The 12864-nt window shown below is 36.5% G+C and overlaps 1 protein-coding gene across 4 annotated transcripts in view; it reads right to left on the bottom strand.

The window, feature by feature from the left end:
• USP34 (ubiquitin specific peptidase 34) overlaps window positions 1-12864 on the bottom strand; it is a 255697-nt gene that overhangs the window by 100544 nt on the left and 142289 nt on the right. For all 4 annotated transcript variants that reach the window (XM_023512071.1, XM_012804030.2, XM_023512069.1 and 1 more), the window contains 4 exons: window positions 9425-9550; window positions 7790-7912; window positions 7579-7662; window positions 6643-6729 (listed from right to left, as the gene is read on the bottom strand). In XM_023512071.1, coding sequence (XP_023367839.1) covers window positions 6643-6729; window positions 7579-7662; window positions 7790-7912; window positions 9425-9550 — 420 coding nt within the window. The remainder of the gene's footprint in view (window positions 1-6642; window positions 6730-7578; window positions 7663-7789; window positions 7913-9424; window positions 9551-12864) is intronic.

Below are 12864 nucleotides of genomic sequence, written 5' to 3' on the forward strand. Positions count from 1 at the left end.
TCAAGTTCCTTTCAGTTTGCAAATGGACAAAGAAAATGTGGTGTATTCACACAAAAGAAAGAATTACTATCAATAGATGCAAAAACAAAGACCACATGATCCTCTCAATAGATGCAGAAAAAGCACGATAAAATCCAGCATCCTTTTCTAATTAGAACACTGAAGAGTATAGGCATAGGTGGCATATTTCTTAAACTGATTGAAGCCACCAAATGACAAACCTACAGCTAGTATTTAACTGGATGGAGTAAAGCTTTTACACTAAGAACTGGAACCAGACAAGGTCGTCCTCTATTGCCACTACTATTCAACATAGTGCTGAAAGGTTGAACCAATACAGTCAGACAAGAGAAGGAAATAAAGGGCATCCAAATAGGAGCAGTGGAGATCAAACTCTCCCTCTTAGTGACGTGATCTCATATTTAAAGAACTCCAAAGACTCAACCACGAGACTCTTGGAAGTGTTCAAAAAATACAGTAATGTCTCAGGATATAAAAATCAATGTCCACAAATCAGAAGCCTTTGTGTATGTCAGTAACAGCTCAGAGGAGAAGCTAATTGAGGACATAATCTCCTTCACAATAGCGGCAAAGAAAATGAAATACCTAGAAATATACATAACAAAAGAGGGTGTAGGACCTCTATAAAGAAAATTATGTAACCCTAAGTAAAGAAATAGCAGAAAATATTAACAAATGGAAGAACACACCATGCTCATGGTTGGGAAGAATCAACATTGTTAAAATGTCTATACTTCCCAAAGCAATCTACAGAGTCAATGCAATCGCTATTAAAATACCAACATCATGCTTTCAAGACTTGGAAAAAATAATTCTGCACTTTGTATGGAACCAGATAAAAACCCATATAGCTAAGTCAATTCTTAGCAATAAAAACAAAGCCAGGGGCACCAGCCTACCAGACTTCAGGATGTACTACAAGGCCATAGTGAACAAAACAGCACAGTACTGGCACCAAAATAGAGACACAGACATCTGGAACTAAACAGAAAACCATGAGAGGAAACTAACATCTTACAGCCACCTAATCTTTGATAAACCAAACAAAAACATACACTGGGGAAAGAATCCCTGTTCAATAAATAGTGCTGGATATCCATATGTAAAAAGACTGAAACTGGACCTGCACCTTTCTCCACTCACAAAAACTGATTCAAGATGAATAAAAGACCTAAATTTAAGGCACAAAATGATAAAAATCCTCAAGGAAAATACGGAAAAAACACTTGAAGACATCAGCCTGGGAAAGACTTTATGAAGAAGACTTCAGTGGCAACTGCAACAAAAACAAAAATAAATAAATGGGCAAGAGAAGGAAATAAAGGGCATCCAAATGGGTGCAAGTGGAGGTCAAACTTTTAATTAGACTGAAAAGCTTCTGTACAGCTAAGGAGATTATAACCAAAGCTAATAGACAACCTACACAATGGGAAAGGATATTTGCATGCTTTGAATCAGACAAAAGCTTGATAACCAGGATCTACCAAGAACTCAAGTTAATCAACATGAAAAAAGCCAACAATCCCTTATATCAATGGGCAAGAGAGATGAATACAACCTTCTCTAAAGACAACAGATGAATGGCTGGGTGGCGCCTGTGGCTCATTAAGTAAGGTGCTGGCCCCATATGCCAATGGTGGCGGGTTCAAACCCGGCCTTGGCCAAACAGCAACAACAACAACAACAAAAATAGCCAAGCGTTGTGGTAGGCACCTGTAGTCCCAGCTACTTGGGAGGCTGAGGCAAGAGAATCACCTGAGCTCAGGAGTTGCAGGTTGCTGTGAGCTGTGTGATGCCACAGCACTCTACCATGGGTGATAAAGTGAGACTCTGTCTCTTAAAAAAGAAAGAAAGAAAGAAAAAGAAGACAGATGAATGACTAACAAACATAAGAAAAAATGTTCATTGTCCTTAAAATTATAAGAGAAAGTCCCACATCACGTAATCTCAAAACTGCAGATACTAGTGTGGATGTGGAAAGAAGGGTACCCTTTTATACTGCTGGTGGGCCTGCAAACTAATACAACCTTTTTGGAAGGAAGTATAGAGAACCCTCAAAGAACTCAAGCTAAAACTCATTTGAGCCTGTAATCCCATTACTGGGCATCTACCCAGCAGAAAAAAATTCCTTGTACCGTAAGGACACCTGCACTAGACTGTTTATTGCAGCTCAATTTACAATAGCCATAATTTGGAAACAGCCTAAATGCCCATCAACCCAGGCATGGATTAAGAAGCTGTGGTATATGTATGCCACAGAATACGATTCAGCCATTAAAAAGATGAAAACTTTCCATCTTTTGTATTAACCTGGATGGAAGTGGAACACATTTTTCTTAGTAAAGCATCACAAGAATGGAGAAACAAGAATTCTACGTACTCAATTCTAGTATGAGGATAATTAAGGACCTAGTACATTGTGAGGGGTAAGGGAAAGGGAGATGAAGGACACCGAGTACACAGTGGAAGGAGGGAGGAGGCTGCATGGTGACCTATGTCACAGTGTGTGACCTACCTTTTGGAGGCAGCCACTATTATAAGAGGGACTTTACCTAACAAACGCAATAAATTTAACCTGGTCCAAAAAAACTAAAAGAATAGGTTCCTCACCCTATAAAATACTGTTATCACAGGACCCTTCCCATTTTAAGATATTTACCAGGAAGCCTGAGAGAACAGAAAATAAAAAATTTACTAACTTACTAACCAACTAATGTCACTGGCAAAAATATCTATCATTCACCCATTCTTTTTGTTATCCTGTTAGTTTATCACCCCCAGTCCATCCCCACTCTCTAGGTAACCAGGTGTGGATTAAAGATTGATGCCTAAGCCCACTGAAACCATGGTGAAAAGGCCCCTAACTTGGTGATCCTCTCCAAACCAACAAAAAAGTGAAGGTGAATAGCATCCCTGCCTAGATACAGCACTCATGTGTGAAACCAGCCAGCAATGGGGAGTGGACGGTCCAGTGATACCCAGAGCATCCTGACCGTCTCATCCTGAAAAAACACAGACTATAGCCCTGCCCTAGTTACATACCAAGAGCTGACTGATCTACGCACAACAGGAGCTTGAGGATGAACAACAGTAGTGTGGGACTGATTCTTTCTTTGAACTTTTTCACCTTCCTTCTTTAATCTTAGATGTAAGACATGATGAAGGTTGTGAAAAATGTATCCAAAAGGTAACCCAAACCAGACAAACTGTCAATATTGTCTAGTTTGGTTTACTCTTATTATGAATACACAGGAAAGCCTAAAGGTACTTGCATATATACTAACACCCAATATCAGATATGTGCGCCCCACAGTGGGCCAGCTATTTGTTACAAGCCTTCTTAACTCCAGAGCAAACTGAATTTGCTAAGTGGCATATCAATATACCTAGAAAAATAACAACTCAAGTTATAACAGAAGGAATACATAAATTAAAAAAAAAATTTTATAATATATACAGACATGTGTCTTTTTATATTTTCAATAACAACTCAAGTTACAACAGAAGGAATACAATTAATAAAAAAATTATTTTATAATATATACAGACATGTGTCTTTTTATATTTTCAATAACCGGAAGTTTTCCATAGAAATACTATGTATTTCTGAAGAATTATTTTTATGTATTTCACATTTTGTGTTGTCACGTTAACTTCAATTCTCTAATTGTTAATGGTGTACAATGAACATTTGTATACTGAACTTAAATAATGGAATAATGGTAAATATTAAAAAAAAGTCTGGGACGGCACACGTGGCTCAAAGGAGTAGGGCCCCAGCCCCATATACTGCAGGTGGTGGGTTCAAACCCAGCCCTGGTCAAATAACTGCAAAAAAAAAAAAAATAAGGTCTATAAAGGACAGAAGTTTAGGCTCAAGGTCATTGAAGCAGCTATAATTTTATTAATATGCTCATTGAATGTGCTATAGAAATGTATTAAGGCATTAATATGTACACACTAAATAAAATCACACAGGCTGTGGGAAAAGTTATTTATGATGCTGGGATTTTACCAGTTTTAGAAATAACTAATGTAATGTGTGTATCTCTGGAAAAAAAAAAAGGACTACTCACTGATTCAACAACATGAAAAATATGAAGATTTTTTTAAAATAAAAAAAAAAAGAATGAATTACTAATACATGATGCTTACGATGATGAATCTTAGTTACAAAGGACTACATACTGTAGGTTCCATTTATATGAAATAACTAGAATAGGCAAATCCGGAGAATGAAAGCTGGTAAGGATGGTGGCTGTTGAGAGCTAAGGCTGTTGGAGAGAAAAAAGAAGTGTCTGCTAATGGGTATAAAGTTTCTTTTGGAAATGATAAAATTATTCTCAGATGGTATTCATGGTTGCACAACTTTGTGAATATACTAAAAACCAATGAATTGTACATTTTATTTTATTTCTTTATTTTTTGAGACAGAGTCTCAACTCTGCTGCTCTGGTTAGTGTGGGCAGTGTGAGACTACAGGGGTCTGCTGTGATGGCCTGCTGTGCCTGGCTAATTTGTTTTTCTTTTTTTTGCAGTTTTTTGGCAGGGCCTGGGTTTGAACCCGGCACTTCCGGTATATGGGGCCGGCGCCCTACTTCTTTGAGCCACAGACACTGCCCTAATTTTTCTATTTTTAGTAGAGATAAGGTCTCACTCTTGCTCAGGCTGGTCTTGAACTCCTGAGCTCAAGTAATCCTCCTACTTTGGCCTCCCTGGCTGCTAAAAACTAGAAGCATGAGCCACCACACCCAGTCAACAGTACACTGTAAAAGCATAAATTTACTGAATGTGTACTATACCTCAAAAAGTTTACTTTACTTTTGGGCGGCGCCTGTGGCTCAAGGTGTAGGGCACCGGCCCCATATGCTGGAGGTGGTGGGTTCAAACCCAGCCCCAGCCAAAAATTGCGAGAGAAAAAAAAAAAGTATGCCTCAACTAAGTTCATTTTTAAAGGGAAAAGATAAAGTTGGTTAAGAAACATGAACGATCCCAAACTTATATAAAGATGCTCTGTAAATAGGGGATGTGAACTGACCTGAAAACAATCTGTGTTTTAGGTATGTGTTGCATCCCTGACCTACAAGGCTACAATGTGTCTCATACAGCAGTAATACGTTCTTACTAGAAAGACTTTATAAAAGTATCCATGACATCAAAGAAAACAGAGAAAACCACTCACACATGATTCCATGTAAACTTTATTCACAACTTAGAATATAAACAAAATTTCTATAGATGACATCTAACTACTCCTTAAAAGTTTTAGTAAATTCTGCCACTCTGCTAAAGAACTAAAAGGCACTTCTTCATTCTGAGATAATAACAGGACAACAAAGAAAACAGTAAAATGCAACAAACAGAAATCTGAAGTATAAGATACAGAACTATGATAATTATCAGTTAACTGATAATGGTGGATAGCCTAATAAGGAAAATACTGATAGTAAAATATGTAAAGTTAAAATTGAAAAGTAATAATAAAACCAGTGGTTAATGGTAAATGTAGTAGACTGTAATGTTTTCTAAATGTTTGGACATAGCAAGATTTAATATCCAGTCATTATACCCTACTCCGATGGTCCAATGTAATTCTAAGTAAGTACCAAGAAATTAAAACTTGAATTAAATGTTTGTTAAAGCTTATCTGATCTGTTGGAAGTCAGGAAATGGAACATCATTTGCATTTAGTTCAATACTAGAGTGTGAAGTTTTGTGTATCGTTATAAAGTTTTTAATTTCTTTTTCTCTTTTTTGAGGCAAAGTCTCTCTATGTAGTCTTCAGTAGAGTGCAGTACCATCACAGCTCACAGCAACCTCTAACTGTTGGGCTTAGGCAATTTTCTTGCCTCAGCTTCCCAAATAGCTGGACTACAGGTGCTTGCCACAACACCTGGCTATTTTTTTTGTTGTATTTATTTTTGTTTAGCAGCCTCAGGCTGGGTTCAAACCCACCATTAGCAGTGTATGTGGTCAGCACCATAACAACTGTGCCACACGCCAAAGTTTTTAATTTCTATTAGCTGTTTTATTTTCATACTATTACAGAGCTGTGCTTCTTCAAATTCATAGAGGCAAAGTACCATTTAAAGTTTTTTCCATCTTGTCGAAGACCAATATCTTTGCAAAATACTGTAAAAAAATACTACAGCAATGTTTACTTGTTATAAAAATTTCTAAAGGCTTACTATCCATTTTTCTATCTATCTCACTGAAGAACCGTCAAAATAGTCTGGAGTATTACTACTACATAGGAAAAAATGACAAAAACAAAATGAAGAAGAATGCTTCTAAAAAATTTAAGATGTAAACTAATTTTTTCAAAAGCAAGTAAACTTCCGGACTATATATAATTAATATTTATATACATAAAGGAAAATGTTTATGAATTAGCCATAGTACTGAGCAATTAATTTTAGCACTGAAGAATTTTTAACACAATTGACACAACTCTTATTACGTTAACTATTTTATCAAACTCTGTATTTTCACATTTATTTCTCTTGTATTTCATATTCTGTTTTATCACAATGGGTATGTATGAATTACACTTGCTGATAGAAATGGATGTATTTCAAATAACATAACTGTAATTAGCTGAAACAGGAAATTTTCACTTACCACAGTCCATGATTCCTGCTCTTTAGGCTCTAGAATTCCAGAATTAAATATTTCTAGTAACTGTTGAAGTCCTCCAGCAGCAACAAACTGTGAGCAATTTTGAGAGTAATTGTAAGAGAAAAGTATTTATGTTAAGTAATGGTAACCGGCTTATTAACAGCTTAATAAAATATTACAAATCTTTCATTTAGAAAATTATTCATTTATATCACCAAAGTAACTTATGTATACATAAAACTTATGTATACAAAATAACATAAACCCTACTCTCAAGAGTTCTTTTAAAAAAGATGTCTTTTTTTTTTTTGAGATAGAGTTTCACTTGCTTACCCTCGGTAGAGTGCCGTGGTGTCATAGCTCACAGCAACCTCAACCTCTTGGGCTCATGCAATTCTCTTGTCTCAGTCAGGTGCCCATTACACCACCCATCTATTTTTAGAGACAAGGTCTTGCTTTTGCTCAGGCTGGTCTCAAACCTATGAGCTCAGGCAATCCACCTGCCTTGGCCTCCCGGAGTGTTAGGATTACCGGCGTGAGCCACCATAGCAAGGCTTAAAAAAGATTCTTGTAAAGGTTTATAAATGATCTTTGTATTCTGTGAGCCAGTTAACTCCAGACACTGAGATAACCTAATAGCACTACAATGGTAGGGGGGAAAAATCAGTGCTAAATTGATACAGACTTATTCTATATACTTTGTACACTATGCTTTACTTTTAAAAGTGTTATTATTTTTTTTTTAAATGAAGAAATAGGGTACCAGGATGGGACACAATTTTAAGAGGACTTTAACCTAACAAATTCATTTGGTGTAACCTAATTTTTTGTACACTCAATGAATCCCAAACAATTAAAAAAAAAATTTCCAAACCCATGTTTGGAAAGATGGGGGTAAATTATTTTTATCAATAAACTGAAAAACATTTATGATCAAACCTTGCAACTCCAGGAATTTTTACTGTTTTCCACTTGATCCTCACTTGAATCATCTGAATCCGGATAAAGATCACTGTAACTTCCCTGTGGGAAAGACAAACAAGTAAGGGAGGATGGTGGAGGAAAGAATTGTTCCAGAATGAAAAGATAATACTGGGATTTTGTTCCAGAGAACCAAAACATTTAATGATAATAATGGAAATTCAATTACCGTTGATTCTCTCCTTATTCTTCTGTTAGGTTTTCCTAGAGCTTCAATAATTTCCAGTGCATACAATAGCTTGTGGGCACTTTTAATTTTGAGAAGTTCTTTCCAATTAAGTCCATCATTGCTCTTTAATTAAAAAAAGAAAAACATATGTTTCTCAAACCAACTTATTAAGGGAATTTCAAAAAGAAAGACTTTAAGGAAACTGACACGATATTAAAAACTCAAATATTACCACTTTGAAACATATTAAAACATATAAAAACCAAGTATATTACTGGTACTAATGGTACGCTTAGAAATCCAATTACTCATTTAAATTTTGTTAAAATGAAAACTAATATGCAAACAGCAGCATGGGAAAAAGTTATAACTTGTTAACCTTCACAAGCGATGAAGCAATTACCATATTCTCAGTGGGGACAAAAACCATTGAAGTCTAATTAAAGGCATAAACTTTAAAGGATGTTGATGAACTAAAAATCTACTTAATAGAGCTATATATTTTAAAGTCATATACAAATACAAAATTTAGCAACACTGCTGTTTTCTATTCTCATGAAATAATGTTATTCATCCTTAACATGCATCTTTGAAATGTTATTACTAGAACTCCTATGAGTCATCATTCACCATTTTCTAGAGCCCGTTATCTTCACTTCTAAGCCACATGAGATAAACACCTCTAGAAATCACCTGATAGTGGCCTCAATCTTAGAGTTAACCTTTAGCATAACATTAGTATATTTGTTTTTCCATTTAGCTTATAAGAGAGTTCTACTGGAGATCACCACAAACAACCCCCTTATTATACACAGTCTTTAAAAACAATCTTTAATTTTAAAAACTTTACAAAGATATTGAGTATTTAAACATGTGAGGTGATACTTTTATAGAAAAATTACCACATATGGTATATATTAAATTTCTTTGTCTCATATTCCTCTAATTCTGTCAGTTAAATATACTTCCAAAATAAGCACTGATACATTTCACCTTATTGTGTTTTTCTTTCTTTCTTTTTTTTTTTTTTTTGAGACAGAGCCTCAAGCTATCCCCCTGGGCAGAGTGCCATGGCACCACAGCTCACAGCAACCTCCAACTCCTGGGCTCAAGTGAGTCTCCTGCCTCAGCCTCCCAAGTAGCTGGGACCACAGGCGCCCGCCACAACGCCCGGCCACTTTTTTTGGTTGCAGCCGTCGTTGTTTGGCGGGCCCGGGCTGGGGATTCGAACCTGCCACCCTAGGTGTATGTGGCTGGTACCCTAGCCACCTGAGCCACAGGTGCTGAGCCTACTGTGTTTTTCTTAAACATTACTTTTTGTTGCTGAAAACAAAGCACATTCAAAGCATACCACAATATGGAAAATGTAACATAAAGGTAAATTCCTGTTTTCTCAACATAATTTTAGAAAATACTTTTTGTTGTGCATTTAGCCTACGTTGTGCTATTCAACCTAACTAAATAAATCAAAATTAAAATGAACTGACATGTTTCAGCCCATATAACTATTACTGTATATGGGCAAAAAATACTTAGATTTAATTAGAGTATGAGTTGAGAGGTGATCTTATATATTGTCTCCAGGAATGCAAGTTGGTAACATCTTCCAGCAGAATAAGATTTTTGTGGGCTCACCTGTTCATCTGAGATATTCTGGAATGCCATCAACATGTTAGGACATGTAGGAAGGAGCATCAGTAGCTCCCAGACACGCCTAGACAGATTTTCTGCATGAAGATGAAGTTCTTCACATCTTAAGCTCTACACAAATAAGAATAACTGCTTTATTAAGATAGATTGGGGGGAAAAAAACTTCAGCATTTAACTCTTCAGCATAAAATTATTAATTAAATTTGCTATTATTTTTCAGTCTCGCATTTTTAAAAGGGGTAGTAAAACATCTGTTACCTGGTAAATAAAAATTTATTTGAGAAAATTAATAGTTATGACAAAGCAGTGGTTTTTCAATTTCTTATACTCTTCTAGAATAGCCTTCTTCTACAGCAGTGATTTTCAACTGGTGTGCCATAAAAATTTTTAAAGATCATTAAATTATTTTCGAAAGAAGTTCAAAGTAGAGAAAGTGTATTCTTTTTTCACTTTTTTTTTTGGAGACAGTGTCTTGCTATGTTGCCCTCAGTAGAGTGTGATAGCGTCACAGCTCACAGCAACCTCAAATTCTTGGGGTTAAGTGATCATCTTGCCTGAGACTCTCAAGTAGCTGGGACTATAGGTGCCTGACACAACAGTGGCTATTTTTTGGTTGTAGTTGTCACTGTTGTTCGGCAGGCCTGGGCCGGATTTGAACTTGCCAGCTCTGGTCCATGTGGCTGGCACCCTAGCCGCTGAGCTACAGGCATTGAGCCATTTTCACTTTGTTTTTTAATCAACATAATTTAAGTATCCCACAGAAGCTTAACTATAGGTTCAAGTGTGCCATGAGCTAAAAATGGTTGAAAAACACCGTTCTAAACACTGGTTACTTTTCCTCAGGAAAATTTTCAAACAGAAATGAAAAGATCTGTTTCATAAAGCCATCCAGGTAAATATCAGTAAGACGATTATCTAGCTCCTCTTTGTAGGTCACTATTCTAAGCACAACAAAGACTCAGTGAATTAAATCCTTGATTTTCCATTTGAGAAAAGAGTATACCTATTTCTCTCTCTCTTTTTTTTTATTAATCCATACCTTATTTTTCAGTCATAGATAAGCAGAGATTAAGAGGAAAGCCAATAATTTTAAAGAATCTACTTTCATCCCATTATCATTTGTTGAATCTCAAAACACATGCTAAGATAATAGTAAGCTAAATAATGTCTCAGAAAGTATATAATAGGCACATAAAAAAAAATTAAAGCCTTGGCTCAGTGCCCATAGTACAGTGGTTATGATGCTGGCCACATGCACCGAGGCTGGCAGGTTCAAACTCAGCCTGGGCCAGCTAAGCAACAATGACAACTGCAAAAAAAAAAAAAAAAAGCTGGGCGTTACGGGGGGGTGCCTATAGTCCTAGCTACTTGGGAGGCTAAGGCAAGAGAATCACTTAAGCCCAAGAGTTTGAGTTTGCTGTGAGCTATGATGCCATAGCACTCTACCGAGGGTGACATATGAGACTATCTCCAAATAAACAAACAAACAAACAAACAAACAAAAAACTAAAGACTTAAGTAGTAAAATAAAACGGGTTAAAATGTACAGTTCTGGCATTTTCCAAAGTATAAATTTATTATTATACTACCATTACCACTATTATTATACTACTCCTGTTAAGAGTGATCCTTTGGTATAATATAGTCTAAGGCTGCAGCCCCTAGACTGGCACCAAGTTTTCCTTGGGAGGGGTAGGAAGAAGGCTCTAACAGTAGACAGAGATGCAAGTGATGGAGAGAGGCTGTAACTTTCCTTGCTCTGTTGTACAGTCAAATTCCTAACAGGCCACTGGTACGTGGACCAGGGGTTGGAGCACAGAACTCTTTAAGTATATGTGATACAAACGAGATTCAATAAAATAGCTGCTAAAAAAATACAACATTTTCCCTCTGGTTTAGAGCCATCACTCAGACTAAAAATAAGGGCCTATTAATCTGGTTCTTTCACCTTTAATCTTTGTTTTCTCGAATACATCCTCCATATTAACACCAAATGCTTCTTTCACTCTTATCAGTAGCTGGGCTCAATTTAAACAATTCCCCCTTTGTGGAACCTGCAATTTTTTTGTCCTCCCATCCTCTAATATTCCCATAATATGATCTACAGAACACTAGAATACTCCTGGAACACTGGGTAATTCTCTCAATTATCTTTCTCTCTTTTAAATTGCCTATACAGTACTAACATGAAACAAAAGATCTGTAAATATTTATAGCATGAAATAAAAGTGGGAAATAAAGGGTCATGGGCACCTATTATTGATTCTTCTGCTTGAACAAAATGGAGATTTCCAGAGAATTTAAGAATGTGCCATAAGAGAAACCCAGGTATGAAGAGCAAAGGGTTCAATAGCAGCCACCACTCCATATATGATCAAAGCAAACCATGGAACATGGGAAGAAGTCACCCAACAGTCTTGGGGAGGAAAGAAAAGAACAGTAAGCTAACATAGGGAAAACTATCAAAGCACCACCATTCTATTTGCCATTCAATCACAAAATTGTGACTCACTAGCTAAGATACACAAATACATGGCTAAGATTTCAGGATACTATGTGATAAAATGCATTTTAAGGCATTTAACAAAAAATAGTCAGCAGGCTGCAATGACTCGGAGATCTCATATACATTCCTGACTTTAAATATCATCTTTATAGCAATAGATAACTTACAAACTGGCTTTTCTAGACCAAACCCTTTCTCTCAGCTCCAAACTTATATATGCAAGTAACTGACATCTCCACTCCATGTCCCTCAGGCATCCATCCTTCTTCATCTCAAATGGAATCCAACCTCCAACCAGCTGCTCAAGCTAAAAAACCTACTGCCATCTGTCTTCCTTCTTCCTGAACTCTCTTATTCACCACTCCTAAAACCCAATCCACCATCAAGTGATATAGGGTTCTTTACTTAATTTTCTCACACATACATAGAAAGCAAAAATTGGAATGTGTATATCCCTATTTAAAATCCTTTAATGCTGTCCACTTTATTCTGAGTAAAAAGGGAACAGAATGACCCATAAGGTTTACATTATTATTTTTATTATTATTATCATTTTGAGACATAGTCTCACTCTGTTGCCAGGCTACAGTGCTGTGGGGTCACAGTTCACAGCAACCTCAAACTCTTGGGTGCAAATGATCCTCTTGCCTCAGCCTCCCAAGTAGCTGGGACTACAGGCATGTGCTACAATGCCTGGCTAATCTTTCTGTTTTTAATAGCAATAGGTCTCGCTCTTGCTCAGGCTAATCTTGAAATCGTAAGCTCAAGCAATCTCACCTCCTTGGCCTCCTAGAGTGCTAGGATTACAGGTGAGAACCACTTTACCCAGCCAAGACTTAACATTATTTCACTCTGCCTACCCTTCTAATTTCATTCCTCATTCTATTCTCCTACCCCTCTGCATTTTTTTTTTTTTTTT

This window comes from Otolemur garnettii, unplaced genomic scaffold (assembly GCF_000181295.1).
Source record: "Otolemur garnettii isolate 467f Iridium unplaced genomic scaffold, OtoGar3 scaffold00024, whole genome shotgun sequence".
Taxonomy (NCBI): Eukaryota; Metazoa; Chordata; class Mammalia; order Primates; family Galagidae; genus Otolemur; species Otolemur garnettii.